Source organism: Scyliorhinus torazame, chromosome 13 (genome assembly GCF_047496885.1).
Source record: "Scyliorhinus torazame isolate Kashiwa2021f chromosome 13, sScyTor2.1, whole genome shotgun sequence".
Classification (NCBI taxonomy): domain Eukaryota; kingdom Metazoa; phylum Chordata; class Chondrichthyes; order Carcharhiniformes; family Scyliorhinidae; genus Scyliorhinus; species Scyliorhinus torazame.
Window position 1 is genome coordinate 58,502,472 of NC_092719.1, and position 17,705 is coordinate 58,520,176.

The following is a 17,705-nucleotide window of genomic DNA, read 5'->3' on the forward strand; positions in this document are numbered from 1 at the left end:
ACTCAATGTGTGGGATCTCCATGGCTGACGGCAAAACTGCGAAATGTGATTGGGCAGAGAATAGGTTCCGTGCCAAAATTGCAGCTGGAGCCGATATCACGCCAAATCGCAATTCTCCGTCACCTCGGCAGTGGTGTCAATGCGGTCTGGAGGACACGTATAATAAAGAGCATTTGCATGTCATCAGCGGGGTCCACCCATTAGTCTCCGGCGCCTCCGCGGTGCTCCACTTTCGATGAGCAAAGTTCCCAACGCGCTGTTCACATGCGCTTTTTAAAATTGTTATACCGGCGTCATGGCTGCTGAGGGAGAGAGAGGGGATACAGCAAGTGTCTAACATCGCCGTAGTTTGCTGACAGTTGTGCCGCTGGATGTGGGGGGTTCAGCCAGGGCCAGGGTGTGTTTTGGGGGGTGGCAAGGAGCAGGGCTGTGGCGTCAGGGTTGAGGGGTACAGAGCACCATTGCTGCAGCGCACAATGGAGCCATGCAGCTGCGCATGCCGCTGACTCCCCACTGTGAGGTTAAGGGCGCAGGCCATATTAGTGTCCCGCCTGATCAAACCCCTCAGTGCACTCTGGCCACAGCCAACACATCAGCTACATGGGCGCGCCCCAGCACAACCAGTGCCATCTTGTAGGCTGGGATGGTGTGAGTGAGCAGTGAAGTGTGCATATGCGGCTGTAGCTTGTCAGCCCCCTGAGATTCAATCACAGAACAGGCAAATCCCACACCGTTTTTCATTGGAATTGGCTGTGTTCCACATAGCGCAGTCCTGGCCCCTCCACAGTTGCTGATTCAGGGTCGGCGCCAGTTTTGCTGTTGTGAACGTGCACGGATTCTGCACCGGCATCAACACTTGGTCTCAGAAACGGAGAATCCCGTCCAATATTTCTCATCATGCTCACATTCTGATCTAATTTCAATCAGGTAGTTAATTTTTGACCAGTTTACTCTTGAATGAAAGGGTTAAATATCTACAGGGAGTGGAATAATGTCCTTCCACTGTCTGGGAGTTCTTGAATCAAGTTGGCTTTGGACATTGGTCTTGCTACTGCATAGCAAAAGAAGCCATCACTCACCTGATGAGGAACCAGTGGTGGACCTGATTGGAGTTGGTTTCACTTTAGTAGTGACCCCTCCTGAAGGACAATAACATGAACTAGAATCTGAATAGGCAACTATTCCAGTAGAGTTTCACCATAAGACCACTTCATTGGTTTTATTTCAAAGGTAACATTCACAAAACTGTCGGTTTGGATATCTTTATATTTTCAACTATTTCTGCTTAAGAGGAAGTGTCTACAATACTGGACTGGATTAACATTGCCTGAAAAGTGAACATGGGGAAATTGTGAACAGACTTGCTGGTAAATATTGACAGAAACTATCACTTACCTGTTGTAGTCTTTTCAGATATGACAGCTGTGGTAGTAGCTTTTGGTGTAGTTATCACTTCTGGACAAAAAGGAAGACATTGATCATCATCATAGAAAACTTCTAATTATGAGATGGGGGTGTACACAAACACGGACTCAATGGGTGGGATCTAAGCTGGCTGTCGCCGAAATGGCGATTTGTGATTGCGGAGAATGGGTTCCAACGCCAAAATCCCGGCGGGAGCCGATTTCACGCAAAATCACAAACCTCCGTCACCTTGATAGCGGTGTCAATGCAGCCCGTAACGTAGGTGTAGTGAACACCGTTTGCCTGTCATTAGCGGGGCTGACCCGGTATTCTCTAGCGCCGCCCCGATGCTCCGTGTCCTTAGTGCTGAGATCGCGATGGCACGGTTCATTTGTGCTTCTAAAAATCGTGAAACCAATGTAATGGCTGCTGAGGGAGAGAGATGGGGAACAGAAAGTTTCCATCATCGCCATAGTTTGCTGTCAGTTGTGCTGCTGGATGTGGGGGTTTCTGCCAGGGTCCAGGAGTGGAGCGGAGGTGGCCAGGAGATGGGCTGTGGGGTCGGGGTTGGTTGGCACAGAGCACCATTGCCACAGCAAACAAGGCAGCCATGCTGATGCGCACAACGCTGACTGCCCACTCTGAAGTTAGGGGCACTGGTCATATGGGTCCCCCCCCAGACCACTCCCCTCGGTGACCACTGGCCGCTGCCAACCCATCAGTTGTATGGGCACGCTCCGGCACAACCAGCGAACACGAGGAAAGTGTGAACAGACTTGCTGGTGAATATTGAAAGAAAATATCACTTACCTGTCGTAGTCGTTTCAGCTGTGGCAGTAGTTTTTGGTGTAGTTATCACTTCTGAATAAAAAGTAATACATTGATCATCATTACAGAAAACTCCTAATTATGCAGAATAATTCAAGAACTCCCAGCAGGTTACAACATTACTCTTAAATAACAATGAAAAAGAAAAATTATTTTTTAATGACGATAATAATGAGTTTCATTTTCGTCACAATTGCCACGTAAAAAGTACCAACAGGACCACGCGATCAATCTTAAGCATTTCAACCATTTTCCTTTGAAAAGAAAGGACAGATTGTCTGTAAGAGGTGAGGGAATGGACTTATTAATGGGAGGAGGTTTTCGTCCCTGTCTCCACCAGAGATAGCCAGTCAGCCAATTTGAGAGACTCGCTGCTGTCGAGTTTTGCAGCTTTGGGTCGGTACGGTGGCACAGTGGTTAGCACTGGTGCCTCACAGCTCCAGGAACTTGGGATCAATTCTGGCCGCGGGAGACTGTGTCGAGTTTGCATTTTCTCCCTATGACTGTGTGGGTTTCCTGCGGGTGCTCCGGTTTCCTCCCACAGTCCAAAGATGTGCAGGTTAGGTGGACTGGACATGCCAAATTGCCCCTTAGTGTCGCAAAGGTTAGGTGGGGTTAGTGTGTTTCTGGAATACAGTGGTGGCATGGGTTTAGTAGGGTTCACTTTCCAAGGGCAGTTCAGACTCGATGGGCTAAATGGCCTCCTCTTCCTAAGAGTCTATGAAACATCTCACCAGTCACTGGCAGCAAATAGCACTCAATAAGACAGGAAAAAATTAGGAAGGCAGTGAGATTGGGAGGGTTATGTTGTGTGGAGAGGGAGGGAGGGGAGATCGCGGCAGGATGAAGATCAAAGTCCTGAGCCAGATAAATTGGAGGAGTCCAGTAAGCGTGAGATGAAGAGGAAGGTCAGAGTCTGGCATAGGGGAAGATTTGTGTGTTGAGGAGAGGTTGAAGAAAAGATCGCTTGGAGCCAGGAAAGATTAGGGAGATCAAACAGAAGGTAATTGGAGTATGGAGCCAGCGAACCTCGAGTAAGCCGGGGTCATGGAAGGTCAGAAATAAATCAGAGACAGGATCTGGAGAGATTAGATAGGTCATGATGGGGGGATTGGAGATGGAGATGGCATTATTGAGAAGATCAGAAGTGTAGGGGTTTCCAATTGTGGTAGGGTTGGTGAAACAGATAAACTGCATCCAACAGGTTAATAAAAATGTAGGTGGAATACAAGTAAATGCAAAATGAATCGAATTTGCATTAAGTGATAAGTGAGGAGTTGAATATTTAGCTATTGAATTTCAATGAGAAATGAAAGGAAGATTTAAAACTGGTAAAGTTCAGACATTTATAAAGTAACTTTAAGAATTTTAATTTGCTGAACATAATGGCCATCAAGACAACAAGAAAGAACTTGTATATTCTGGACAACAAGAAAGAACTTGTATATTCTGGACAACATACCTTTTAAAGAAGCTTGAAAAAAATGTGTTCAAAGATACCTTGTGGTAATATTACTGCACCTTTTACAGATTAAGAAACTATAGGGACTTTGCCTGGAAAAGGGTGTTTATTTGTCAGTCTAGCTATGTAAAAATATTTCTGTCAATGTTGCCTGACTCAGTCTGTAACTGTAAGTTTTGCATGTTAATTTTTAAAAAATGTTGTTAATAAATGTTTAAATTTAATATTTTAACCTTTTTAAAATCTCCAAAAGTGGTATTGGAATCTTTACTTCTGACATTGGTGCACATATTTTCTATCAATAAAATACAAACAGCAAATTGTTGTGATAACTTGACCAGGTTTCCCATTGGGATTTGGTCAGCCCAGCCATTACTACCTGCCATACCGTAACACATGCAAATGTTTCTTTTCAACTTGATCACTCTGGAAGAAATGGCCTAAGTTTCTAAAACTGTGAAGGAATGGATTCCCTTGTCTGGGAACGCAATGCCGTTTGTAATTGGTCTTGCTACTGCATATCGAAAGGCGCCGTCACTCACCTGGTGTGGAGCCAGTAGTGGACTCGGTTGTAGGTGGTTTCACTGTTGTAGTGATCCCTGTTGAAGAACAAGAAATACAGTCAAAACCATTGAACTCCAATTTCAAATCCCACTGAATTGAGAATTCGACCGGGCGATTATTTTATTACCGCGAGAGTACAAAGAGTGAGAAAAAGGTTTTCTTCAATTAGAGCACTATTAATGATGTACTAGCTGTCTATCCATCAAACAGAACATGAGCAACAGCAAGGCAAAAGCAATATTTGCATTATCTGTTGCGTTTCAAAATAATTATTACAAGCTACTGGACCAAAGAAGAAAGGAAAAAATATTATCACTACAACATCATGAGGATCATCCTTTGTCAAGATACAATAATAATTCTGTGGGAATTTAAAACTGTGCAGTGTATCACCACATACCTAAAATTCATATTTTATATTTCATTTAAATGTCAAGGCATTTTCAAAAATGTTCAGTACATTTTGGGACGCAAGTAAACTCTAAGAGAGATAGAGTTGTACACAAACACGGACTCAATGGGCGGGATCGCCGTTGGCTTGCGATGAAATTGTGATATGCTATTGAGCGGAGAATTGGTTCCAACGCCAAAATCCCGGCGGGCGCCGATTTCACGCCAAATCGCAAATCTCCGTCACCTCGACAGCAGTGTCAATGCGGTCCGGACGCTGGTATAGCAAACACCGTTTGCATGTCATTGGCGGGGACGATCCAGTATTCTCCGGAGCCTTTCCGAAGCTCCGCCTCCGATGGGCCGAGTTCCTGAAGGGGTGGTTCACTTGTGCCTCAAATAATCGTGAAACTGGCATCATGATTGCTGAGGGAGAGAAGAGGGGGTACAGAAAGTGTCCACCATCGCCATAGTTTGCTAACAGTTGTGCTGCTGGCCAGGGGCTTCTGCCAGAGTCGGGGGAGTAGCAGGGGTGGCCAGGAGATGAGCTGTGGGGTCGGGTTTGACGGGCACAGAGTACCATTGCTGCAGCGCACAAGGCAGCCATGCAGCTGCGAATGTCGCTGATTGCCCACTGTGAAATTAGGGCCACAGGTCATATGAGTGTCCCTCAAGATCATTCCCCCCAGGTGCCCTCTGGCCACAGCCCACCCATCAGCTGTATGAGCTCGCTCCAGCACAACCAGTGAACATGAGGAAAGTGTGAACAGACTTGCTGGTGAATATTGAAAGAAAATATCTCTTACCTGTTGTCGTCGTTTCAGATATAACAGCTGTGGTAGTAGCTTTTGGTGTTGTTATCACTTCTGAACAAAAATGAAGACATTGATCATCATTACAGAAAACTTCAAATTATGCAGAATTAAAAGAGCTTCCCCAGCAGGTTATATCATTTGTTAAAGTACAATGAATGAGGAAAAATCTTTTGAATTGATGTTTTAACTATTCCTTCAGAATAGACAAGTAAAACGTACCAACAGGAACACGCTATCAATCAAAGGCATTTGAACCATTTTCCTTTGAAAAGAAAGGGCTGATTATCTAGAAGAGGTGAATGGATTTCTTATCCGTGGGACTTGTTGAATCAAGTTGACTTTTTTTTTTTGCTACTTCCGAACAAAGCCATCACTTGCCTGGTATATATCCAGTAGTGGATTCAGTTGTAGGTGGCTTCACTGTGGATCCCTTTTATAAGATAAAAGAATCTAATGGCAAGCCACTCCAATACAAGTTAAATACCTAATTATTTTTGCTGACTCCCACCATTTTGTTGTTCAACTTCAATTTTTGCAAATGTGACATTGAAAAACCTATCTGAAGTTGAGATGCTTTTAAATTTTCAATTGAAAAGGAATTGCTGACACGATTTCACAAATATAGTGACACAGCCTGAAAGTTGGATTTGGTAAAAGGGCACTGGTTTGAATGGACTTAATGTTGAAGACATTACTTACCTGTTGTTGTAGTTTCACCAATAACAGTTGCGGTGCTTGTTCCTTTTGGTGTAGTGGTTACTTCTGAAAAAAGGAAGAAAAAAACTCAAAACTATCAAACTCCAATTTCAAATCCTGGAACATTGACAATTCCTTTGCAAAGCAATTGTTTTGAGACTGAAGTAAAATGAATGAAGAAGTGTATTTTCTGACAGTGATAACACACTCAACTAATGTCTCTTCCCTTCACGTCAAAAGAGCAAATGCAAACATGGGAGGTAAAGGCAGTATTTGCATATTTGGCTGTACTTCAGGAACACTATTTCAAAATACTGGAGAAAGATGAAAAGCAAAGAACATTTACAATCCCATCATGACTGAAGAAGAATCCTTTGACTTGACGTGACATAAATCAACTGCAATTTGTTTGAAAAACTAGAGTATCACCATCAACGGGCCAGCTTTATCAGTTGCTTCGAAAACAGCTAGCTGGACAGACAGGGTTCAGTTTAGTTCCACCAAGATATCGCTCTCCCAACGACCGTATCAAGATAAGTAAAGCCTGTTAGTTAACCTTATTCATGTGTGATATTTAAAGTATTTGGGCTTGCTTAATTGCAATGTAGAAGCTTTCAGGAAGCAAGTTAAGATGTTGTAATTATTAACTGTAAAGCTGTTTCTTTGTTGACGATGTGGTTAATTCTCTGTTTAACCTCAAGTTTGTTTAACCATAAAAGCTGTCTACTGATCGGTGTTATCACTCCTATCGTGCAGTGACATATCCTTACAGTTTTACCAAATGCAACTTACAGATTTTAGGCAGGGTTTTAACAAAAGATTTGGGTTCTTGTCGGAACCTAATAACAACACCAATTTGCTTTGTAATTTATGGGCTAAGTATCTGAAAGTTGTTGAAACCAGACGGTTTGTGTCACGGGTTTGGTTTCTGTATACCAAAAGAAGTCACCACTTACCCGGTGTGGAGATGGTAGTAGAGCTGGTTGTTGCTGGTGTCACTGTTGTAGTGGTCACTTCTGAAGAATAGGAATCACAATCAAATCCACTATATTACACCCTAAAGTATAGTAGTGTTGCACTGGCAGTCTATTTTATTGGCTTTTATGCAAACATGATGTTTTAAAAATTATCTGCAGTACTAATTATTCAATATTACCAGCCAAAAGGAAGAATCTACAAGACTAAGCTAATGGACTGACATTGCCTCCAGAGGTGAATTTGAGAACAGCGCCCTATTGGCATCATTCAGGCACCCAGCATTTCTCCTCAGCTGCATGAACATTCTATTTTCACTCAAACAGTGAAAAACCCATCCATTTCTCTTAATCTGGAAAAAAGGTCAGAGAATCTAAAAATGATGAAGTCATGCATTTCTAGTCAGTGCTGAAAAAAGATAATGGGTGGGCTATAACTGAATGGGAACAGAGTCTCGGAGCGCAAGATTAGCTCAGAGCGCCAAGAAACACCCCGCTATCCATGCCCATCTGGGTAGATTGGGGGCCTCAGTGGGGAACTCCCCGACGAGGCTGCACGTAGCCTCGTTTGCAGGACTGAGGAGCTCTGCTCATCATTTTTACATGGTGTCCCAATTTCTCGAGCCCCCAATGTAACCCCTGAACCCCCCCCCCCCCCCCCACCGCCCCCCCCCCCCCCCCCCGGCACCAACTCACTATAAGGGGGTTCCCGGGTCGCCCCAAACCCTCGCAGGGCACACCCTGGTGTAATCACCACCATGCAAAAAATGCCAGCTTGCCTCCTTGTCAGTGCCCCTTCCAACTGGAAGTATTACCTAGACACCTTGGCAGTGCCAGCTGGCACCCAGGTGGCACAGACAGAGTGTCCAGGTGGCACCAGTTATGGAAAGGTACAACCCTGCCCAGAGAGCATGCACCTTGGGACTCCCAATCCCTTTGGACCCCCCCCCCCCCCCCCCGAGTGCCATTCTGCCTGGCCCTCATTTTTGGAGACCAGTACTGAACGGCACTCACCCGAGGCCTCCAAGGCTAGGGAGTTAGATCCCAGGCCTTGTTTAGAGCTTGGGGACACATATTTGAGTGAGACGAGCTGTTTCACTCTAATATGCAGATTTCCCAGAAAGTGATCCCACCCACAATGGCTGGAATTCACATCATGACGTCTTTGTCATGATATTCAAACACACACATCATGATGGACACACTAACAGGCAAATCAGAGTACACAACACCACAACCAATCACAGACAAGAACACCAACCACATAAAAAGCACGAGCACGACACCTGGAGGTCAGTAGGTCTGGGGAGAAGGAAGCATGAAAGAGCTGTTGAAACACCACAAGCAGGGAGCCCCCCACGTGCAGAGTGCAAAGACCAAGTTGTAAATAGTGAGTTTAAATAAACAAGTGTTGTACCATATGCAACTGTGTTGGCTCTTCTGTGTGTTAGAACACCCAACACCACATGGTACAGGAGTGGATCGATACCTGCCTACCAACCTGCCATTCTGGACATGGACCACACCGGCAAACCGCAGCCGATGCAAGTCACGGGGAACCTAGGCACCAACTGGAAGCTCTACAGGCAGCGATTTGACCTGTACATCCGTGCCACCGAAAAACAGAATGTCTCGGATGATTCGAAGATTGCAATGCTCCTCTTCTACGCAGGCCCCCACCCAAATGATGTCTTTAATTCACTGGTGTTCGAGGAAGGCGAAAACCAGGCCAAATATGACACGGTCATCCTCAAAATGGACCAGCACTTTCAAACTGAAGTAAACGAAACTTTCGAAAGATACATCTTTCAGCAACGCCTGCAAGGTAAGGAGGAGCTTTTTCAACCCTTTTTGACGCACCTCCGGATTCTAGCGCAGTCCTGCGGTTACGGCACCACCACAGAGTCCATGATCAGGGACCAGATTGTTTTTGGCGTTGCCTCCAGTGGCCTACGCCAGCAGCTTCTTAAAATAAAGAGCCTCACCTTAGCGTCTGCTGTGGAAGCCTGTGTCCTCCATGAAAATGCGACCTGCCGTTTTGCCCGATTTCAGGCGTCCGAGTTGGCACGGAGGGGGTCCCCAGCCGTCGAATCGGCAAGCCAGGCCGCCCACGACGTCGAACGCATCCAGGCCGTCGATTTCTTCCCGCCCCACGGCCCGGACGACAGCGGCCGCTTCCCGCGCTTTTCGCGGTCTCCCGCGCAGGTGCGCGCCAAGAATAACGGCCACAACGAGGGACGCACTGCGCAGGCGCGCCCACCGCAAGATCGCACTGCGCATGCGCAGTGGCGCAACGAACGCCGTGACGTCATGACGTGCAGCAAGTGTGGAGGTCTACACTTAAAAGGGCAATGTCCTGCAAAATACCAACAGTGCAACAGATGTGCCATGATAGGCCACTACGCAGCCCGCTGTCGTGCGGCTCAACCCATGGATCCGGCGCATCCTCGACAACCTCGCACACGAGTCAGGACCGTCCAGCCCACGCATCAAGACTTCCAGTTAAGTGATGCAGATGACCAGGATGACTTCAGAGTTGCCGTCATTGATGTCAACAAGGTCAATGCCATCAATCCAGACGATGAGTGGTGTGCCACCCTGACGGTCAACCGATCGCGCGTCGCCTTCCGTCTGGACACCGGCGCATCCGCCAACCTGATTGCTTACTCTGCAGTCCAGGCCATGAAGGTCAAACCACTCATCACACCATCCCGGCTTAAGATGGTTGACTATAACGGGAACGTTATCCCGTCCGTAGGATCTTGCCAGCTACAGGTGACTCACAAGAGGTACACGGCCACACTCCCCTTCGAAGTTGTGGGCTCATCAAAGGACTCGTTACTGGGCGCACAAGCGTGTAAGGTCCTTCACCTGGTACAGCGCATCATGTCTCTCTCTCCAGATGAGATATCCGACTTCCCGGATGCTGAGTTCCACGCGAATCTCCATTCCCTCCTCGCTCACAACCAGGAGGTTTTTGAAGGCATGGGGACATTGCCACACACGTACAAGATTCGACTCAGACCGGACGCCATCCCTGTCGTTCACGCACCTCGCAGGGTTCCTGCGCCTCTCAAAGACCGCCTCAAGGCACAACTGCAGATTCTTCAGGACCAAGGGGTCCTATCCAAGGTCACGGAGCCCACGCCATGGGTCAGCTCCATGGTCTGTGTAAAGAAGCCCTCTGGCGAGCTCCGTATATGTATAGATCCAAAAGATCTGAACAACAACATCATGCGGGAACACTATCCCATCCCAAAACGAGAAGACCTCACCAGCGAGATGGCGCGAGCCAACATATTCACTAAATTGGATGCGTCCAAAGGATTCTGGCAGATCCAACTGGACCCGGCCAGCCGAAGACTATGCACATTCAACACCCCTTTTGGCAGATTCTGCTACAACCGGATGCCATTCGGCATCATTTCGGCATCTGAAGTATTCCACCGCATTATGGAGCAGATGATGGAAGGCATCGAAGGGGTACGTGTATATGTGGACGATATCATCATTTGGTCCACCACTCCGCAGGAACACATGCATCGTCTTCGACGTGTCTTCACCCGCATACGGCAAAATGGCCTGCGTCTCAACCGTGCGAAGTGTGCTTTCGGCCAGACGGAGCTGAAATTCCTCGGGGACCACATCTCAAGGTCCGGGGTCCGTCCCGATGCAGACAAGGTTAGCGCCATCACAGCCATGCCACGACCGGCTGACAAGAAGGCTGTCTTAAGATTCCTGGGCATGGTCAACTTCCTTGGGAAGTTCATTCCCAACCTGGCTTCTCATACAACAAACATGCGCCATCTCGTAAAAAAATCGACGGAATTCAACTGGCACCAGTCGCATCAGCAGGAATGGGAGGAGCTCAAGCACAAACTGGTCACGGCACCAGTGCTGGCCTTCTTTGACGCGACTCGCCCTACAAAGATCTCAACAGACGCCAGCCAATCTGGTATTGGAGCGGTACTCCTGCAAAAAGACAGCACGTCATCATGGGCCCCGGTTGCGTATGCCTCACGAGCCATGACCCCTACCGAACAGCGCTACGCGCAAATCGAAAAAGAATGCCTGGGCTTGTTAACTGGACTGGACAAGTTCCACGACTATGTGTATGGCCTGCCACGATTCACGGTCGAAACTGACCACCGCCCCCTGGTCAACATCATTAACAAAGACCTGAACGACATGACTCCTCGCCTCCAGCGCATCTTACTCAAACTCAGGAGGTACGATTTTGAACTGATCTACACTCCGGGGAAGGAACTCATAGTGGCGGACACTCTTTCCCGAGCAGTGAGCACACCACCAGATGCGGAGGGGTTCGTGCGTCAAATTGAGGCACACGTGACTCTGACAGCAGCAAATATGCCAGCTGATGATCCTTGTCTGGCCCACATACGCGCAGAGACGGCGACTGACCCTCTGCTGCAGCGAGTGATGCGCCACATGACGGAAGGGTGGCTAAAAGGGCAGTGCCCCCAGTTTTACAATGTGCGAGATGATCTCACCAATATAGACGGGGTCCTTATGAAATCGCATAGGATCGTCATTCCACACAGTGTGCGCCAGATGATTCTTCGTCAACTACACGAAGGCCACTTGGGTGTCGAAAAATGCAGACGAAGGGCCCGGGCGGCGGTATATTGGCCGGGTATTAATGAAGACATAGCCAACATGGTGCTCAACTGCACAACCTGTCAGAGGTTTCAGCCGGCGCAACCTCCGGAAACACTTCTACCACACGAGATGGTGACGTCCCCCTGGGCGAAGGTGGGTGTTGACCTATTTCACGCGCTCGGCAGAGATTACATTGTTATTATAGACTACTTCTCAAACTACCCGGAAGTCATGCCTCTCCATGATCTGACGTCGTCCGCAGTCATTGGGGCCTGCAAGGAAACGTTTGCTCGCCATGGCATTCCAAGGACTGTCATGTCAGACAATGGACCTTGTTTTGCCAGCCGTGAATGGTCGTCCTTTGCCGCAGCATATGGTTTCACTCATGTGACATCCAGCCCTCTGCATCCACAATCGAACGGGAAGGCTGAAAAGGGTGTCCACATCGCAAAGCGGCTCCTGTGCAAGGCGGCTGATGCCGGATCGGACTTTAACCTTGCCTTGCTGGCCTATCGATCGGCCCCGTTATCCACGGGCCTCTCGCCAGCGCAGCTACTAATGGGTCGCTCCCTCAGGACGACGGTACCTTCCGTCCTGGCACCGACAACAGACCATGAGGCGGTTCTTCGGGACATGCAACTGCAGCGTGATCGCCAGAAAGGTCGGTACGACACACGAGCGACGGACCTGCCCCCCCTGTCCTCCGGAGACAAAGTACGCGTCCATCAACCGTATGGTGGCTGGTCAGCACCGGCCGAAGTCCTCCGACAAGTGGCTCCCCGCTCGTTCCTGGTTCGCATGCCGGATGGTTCCGTGCGTCGCCGCAATCGGCGCGCCCTTCGCCGACTTCCACGTTCACAGCCACACAACACGCCAGATCCTCAACAGGCTTCCGAGGATGACTTTGTGGAGCTGCCGCACATCACGCCCTTTCCATCGCCACCCATGGCCATGCCTGCACAGCAGCCGGTGGTTCTTGATCCACCCTTAAGGCGGTCAACCCGAATTCGTCGCAAACCCATTAGAATGGACTTATAATACAGTTCATATGTTTAATAAGTTGGACAATTTTACATGATAACCTGTTGTTGTTTATCGTTCCAGATGTCGTCTGACTGGACAACTGTTCAAAATTTTTTTTCTTCTTCTCTCGTTCGCATTTCTGTTATGTTATGGTACAACTGGATTCATGTGACGCACTCGACATCGCCCCATGTACATAGTTCCGTCATAGACACATGCTGCACACGACACACACACACTCTTAGATGCACTCACGTCACGATCATATTTATTACCACGTAGGCACATATCTTTGTGAAAAGGGGGGATGTCATGATATTCAAACACACACATCATGATGGACACACTAACAGGCAAATAAGAGTACACAACACCACAACCAATCACAGACAAGAACACCAACCACATAAAAAGCACGAGCACGACACCTGGAGGTCAGTAGGTCTGGGGAGAAGGAAGCATGAAAGAGCTGTTGAAACACCACAAGCAGGGAGCCCCCCACGTGCAGAGTGCAAAGACCAAGTTGTAAATAGTGAGTTTAAATAAACAAGTGTTGTACCATATGCAACTGTGTTGGCTCTTCTGTGTGTTAGAACACCCAACACCACAGTCTTGTGAGTTGTGGCCAGCCAGGTATACCCCGAAGTGGGATCTCCCGGCATCTACTGGACGCGTTGTGCCGCGCTGCTTTTCGGGCGCAATGCGACTGGTAGATCCAGCCCAAGGTGTTTCACTTGTATTGTCACTTTTTGTCACAAGAAGCCTTCTCTCACCTGGTGTGGAGCCAGTAGTGGACCCAGTTGTAGCTGATTTCACTGTTGTAGTGAAGCCTTCTGAAGGAGAAGGAAAATAATGAAAACCACTTCACCACAACATACAAACCACAGTAATCCTGTATAGTTTGACCTCAAAACCGCTGTTTTTGACCTTGCTGCAAACTGGATATTTACAAAATCAATAGCAGATTGAGATTATGATTTTCAACCATTTCTGTGCAAAAGGAAGTATGTAAAAAACTGAGTTAATGAACCGACAGTGCCTGAAAGCTCCATTGGAGCCAAACAATGAGCTGGTGCAAACAGACTGTAGCACCATCGATCACACACGAGGCGAGACGTAAAGAACTTCAATCGAGGCTTTATTGAGCAGACTTGTTCAGACACGTTCCCCAGCAGCTCACTCACAGAATGCAGCTGCGGGGATTACCCAGGTTCTTATATCCCTCCTATCTGGGTGGAGCCCAGTAGGTGGAGGATCCAATCGGGATCCAGCATCTGTCCTCCAATAGCTGCTCGGCATTCCTGGTGTACCGTATTACCCCTAATACATACCACCACACAGACTTGATGGTGAATATTGAACAAAGGCACCACTTACTGGTTGTAGTAGTTTTCTCAATAACTGTTGTGGTTGTTCCTTTTGGTGTAGTTGTTGCTTCTGAATAAAAAGAAAAGAAACGAAACACCATTTTCAAATTCTGTAGCATTGAGAATTTCAAAAATTGGCTATTTATTGATAGTCAAGTACAAAGAATGATGAAAAATCTTTTTACCACAGCAATAACTGGATGGAGAACGTTCTCCCGTGTGAAATAACAGAAGCAAACACAGATACGAGTGTGGCAAGGCAACATTTGCATCATTGATTACATTTAAAAGGAACCATTTCAAGGTACAGGACAAATCAGCACATGTTTGTGTTTGTTTCTTTTCCCTTGAAACAAAGGGAAATATGTTTATCTTGTTATTTATGCGGTTAAAAAAAGAACAAATATTGTTGAGCCAGAGCGACCCTGGGCCCAATTCTGACTCTGTAAAAGAATGGGTTTTGAGTGAGTTGAAATCAGGGATGATAATGGCATAGTGTAGGTTAGATGGCTTTTGTTTCGGTGCAACATCGTGGGCCGAAGGGCCTGTACTGCACTGTATCGTTCTATGTTTTTTGTTCTATGTTCTACAAATGTGGAGTGAAATTCTCCATCCCGCCGTGCCACATTTCTGCCCCGACCCACCGGCGGGAGTCTCCGTTACACCGGCCGGTCAATGGGATTTCCCATTGTGGGGCAGCCCCATGCGTCGGGAAATCCCCGGGCGCCGGCAAAACGGAGACTCCCGCCGGCGGAGAATGACGCCCCTGGACATACTGGGCTGGATTCTCCGGCCTCCCAGCCACGCCATTTTTGGCAGTGGGAGACGGCGTGCCATTCGCTGATGGCGGGGTTCTCTGTTTCCGTCTCTGTCAATGGGAATTCCCATTGAAACAACCCCACACTGCCGGGAAACCCACAGGGGTGCGCTGTCGGCTGGACCAAAGAATCCCACCGCCAGCGAATGGCTGGAGAATTCCGGCCACCATTTGTCACAGGCAGGTGGGGAGTCAATTTAAACTGCCCTGATTTCCCCCACTCTCTACCCATCCATAAACAAAGGTGATTTTTGTTGCTCATTTCTCCCTTTCATTTCCCTAACCCTTAAATTTGAAATGTCTCTATTAATAAGTCGCATTATTAATAATAATATAAAGAATTATATATATAATTATTTATTTATATTCATCAGTTGGACAACTTAATGAAGCTTTATATAAACATATGTAAAATATGTATATAGTTTTCTTGTTGTGAAAATGAAATGAACTCTATTTAATTTCATTTGTTTTCATTTTTTTCTAATGCGGTCTCCAGGAAGAAGGATAGGGAAACATAGGCATAGTGTTAGGAAAACAAAGGTAGTTTTAAGGGATTTATATTTGTATTGGTACATTTTAGGTATAAGGTGTAGTTTTAGGTGGGTTTTATTTAATATTTCTGTGCCTGGGACCTATAACTAGATTCATGCTGGGCAAAGGCACTTGTGCGTGTGGGGATTGGTTAAGTTCTAACTGTGTTAGAGGGAGTTATGATGTGAAGAGTAAATATAGTTGCTTTACAACTAGAGGCTCTTGGAAGGGAATAACATTTTGTTTGTTCTTCAGTTTTAGCTGGAAGCTACAGCAGTTGGGAACAGGCAGCTAAAGAGGAAACATCTCTCTCAGCTTTGCTTGATGAAAGGTCATACAATGGAGTGATAGTTAAGAAAACTAGTGCCATAAACTTAAAGGATAGCTATTTACAGAAACTAAAGATATGACGAGGAATTTCCAGGAAGCCTGAAGTTAAAGGAACAAAGAGGAACTGGGAGCAGAACAGCTATCTACCAAGCTATCTTGAAATACAGGTTTCCAATCCTTGTTCAGTTCTGATTAATCTACCTGTTCTGGATAGGGATTGAGGTCTAACTTCTCCAAAGGCATTTACCATGCCTTGGGATTTGGGGCCTCAGGGGGTATTTTCTGAGTAGATTCCAGGTTAAAAATCTGACATCTCCCCAACATTAGAGAGGGTAGAGTTTAACTGTATCGTGCTTCCACACCCTCCTGATTATTGTAAAATAATTTGCCAAGTTGCTCTTAAAGAGTTTTCTGTGGTGTGTGACTTTTCTTAAAATCACTTCCAGGCACTGAGTTTACCTCTTTTGGTTTCCAATTGCTTATTTTTATCTCTAATTTGGCTGGTCACTGAATTTGGACTCTGTTCAAATTGAAATTAGATAAATCCCACACAAGCCCCCAGTTTGTCATGGCGAGGAGGGGAATCAATTTAAGCTGCCCTGTTCACCCCACTCTCTACCCGCCCAGAAACAAAAAGGTGTATTTTAAAATTCTGGGGCCGGATTCTCCGCCCCGCCACGCCACATTTCTGCCTCGATGCGCCGGCAGAATTCTCCGTTATGCCGGATGGTCGATGGGGTTTCCCATTGTGGGGCAGCCCCACGCTGTCGGGAAACCCCGGGCGCCAGCAAAACGGAGAATCACGCCGGCAGAGAATCCCACCCTGGATCTCCCTCTTTATAAATGATGGCATCTTTTCCCCAACCCTTAAATTTGGAATGTACCAATTCTCTATTAATCGTTTGTACAGAAGACTGGAGGTAAGATGAAATAAAAAGAGTTAGTTTATTTTTACATACACACAAGCACGCACCCATATTGCATTGGATTGGATTGGATTTGTTTATTGTCACGTGTACCGAGGTACAGTGAAAAGTATTTTTCTGCGAGCAGCTCAACAGATCATTAAGTACATGAGAAGAAAAGGGAATAAAAGAAAATACATAATAGCGCAACACAACATATACAATGTAACTACAAAAGCACTGGCATCGGATGAAGCATACAGGGTGTAGTGTTAATGAAATCAGTCCATAAGAGGGTCATTTAGGAGTCTGGTGACAGTGAGGAAGAAGCTGTTTTTGAGTCTGTTCGTAAGTGTTCTCAGACTTCTGTATCTCCTGCCCGATGGAAGAAGTTGGAAGAGTGAGTAAGCCGGGTGGGAGGGATCTTTGATTATACTGCCCGCTTTCCCCAGGCAGCGGGAGGTGTAGATGGAGTCAATGGATGGGAGGCAGGTTTGTGTGATGGACTGGGCGGTGTTCACGACTCTCTGAAGTTTCTTGCGGTCCTGGGCTGAGCAGTTGCCATACCAGGCTGTGATGCAGCCTGATAGGATGCTTTCTATGGTGTCTATGTCTGCATATATGCTTGCATGCATGCAGACACACTTTTGCAACATCCACCCCTTTTGCACTCACCCAATAAATGGGGAATAAGGAAGAAGGTGGAGGACATGGCCGCAATAAAAAATGTAAGTATCAGTTTTACACCTATCCAGAGTCCAGAATCAATGGAGTCCGGTTCACGTTGGAGGCCAAACATTAACTGCCTGAGTTCAGTTCCACTGGGCAATATTACCATGCACACTGTGACATACACACTGGGTGATGGACAAAGAATGCCTGGAACTTGAGGTGTTAAATTGGAGTCAGAATTCCCTCTTGTTCCCGTAAGCATTGATTTTGGGTTAACAAAATTAAGCCCTCTTGTCAAAACCAT

At 46.8% G+C, this 17,705-nt stretch overlaps 1 protein-coding gene across 1 annotated transcript in view; it reads right to left on the minus strand.

Moving 5' to 3' along the window:
• The window catches only part of LOC140387619 (uncharacterized), a 130,527-nt gene that overhangs the window by 65,607 nt on the left and 47,215 nt on the right, over positions 1-17,705 (minus strand). Inside the window, exons 31-38 of the mRNA XM_072470812.1 lie at positions 14,154-14,213; positions 13,550-13,609; positions 7,116-7,175; positions 6,163-6,225; positions 5,455-5,514; positions 4,237-4,293; positions 2,215-2,265; positions 1,396-1,455 (exon numbers count right to left, since the gene is read on the minus strand). Coding sequence (XP_072326913.1) covers positions 1,396-1,455; positions 2,215-2,265; positions 4,237-4,293; positions 5,455-5,514; positions 6,163-6,225; positions 7,116-7,175; positions 13,550-13,609; positions 14,154-14,213 — 471 coding nt within the window. The remainder of the gene's footprint in view (positions 1-1,395; positions 1,456-2,214; positions 2,266-4,236; positions 4,294-5,454; positions 5,515-6,162; positions 6,226-7,115; positions 7,176-13,549; positions 13,610-14,153; positions 14,214-17,705) is intronic.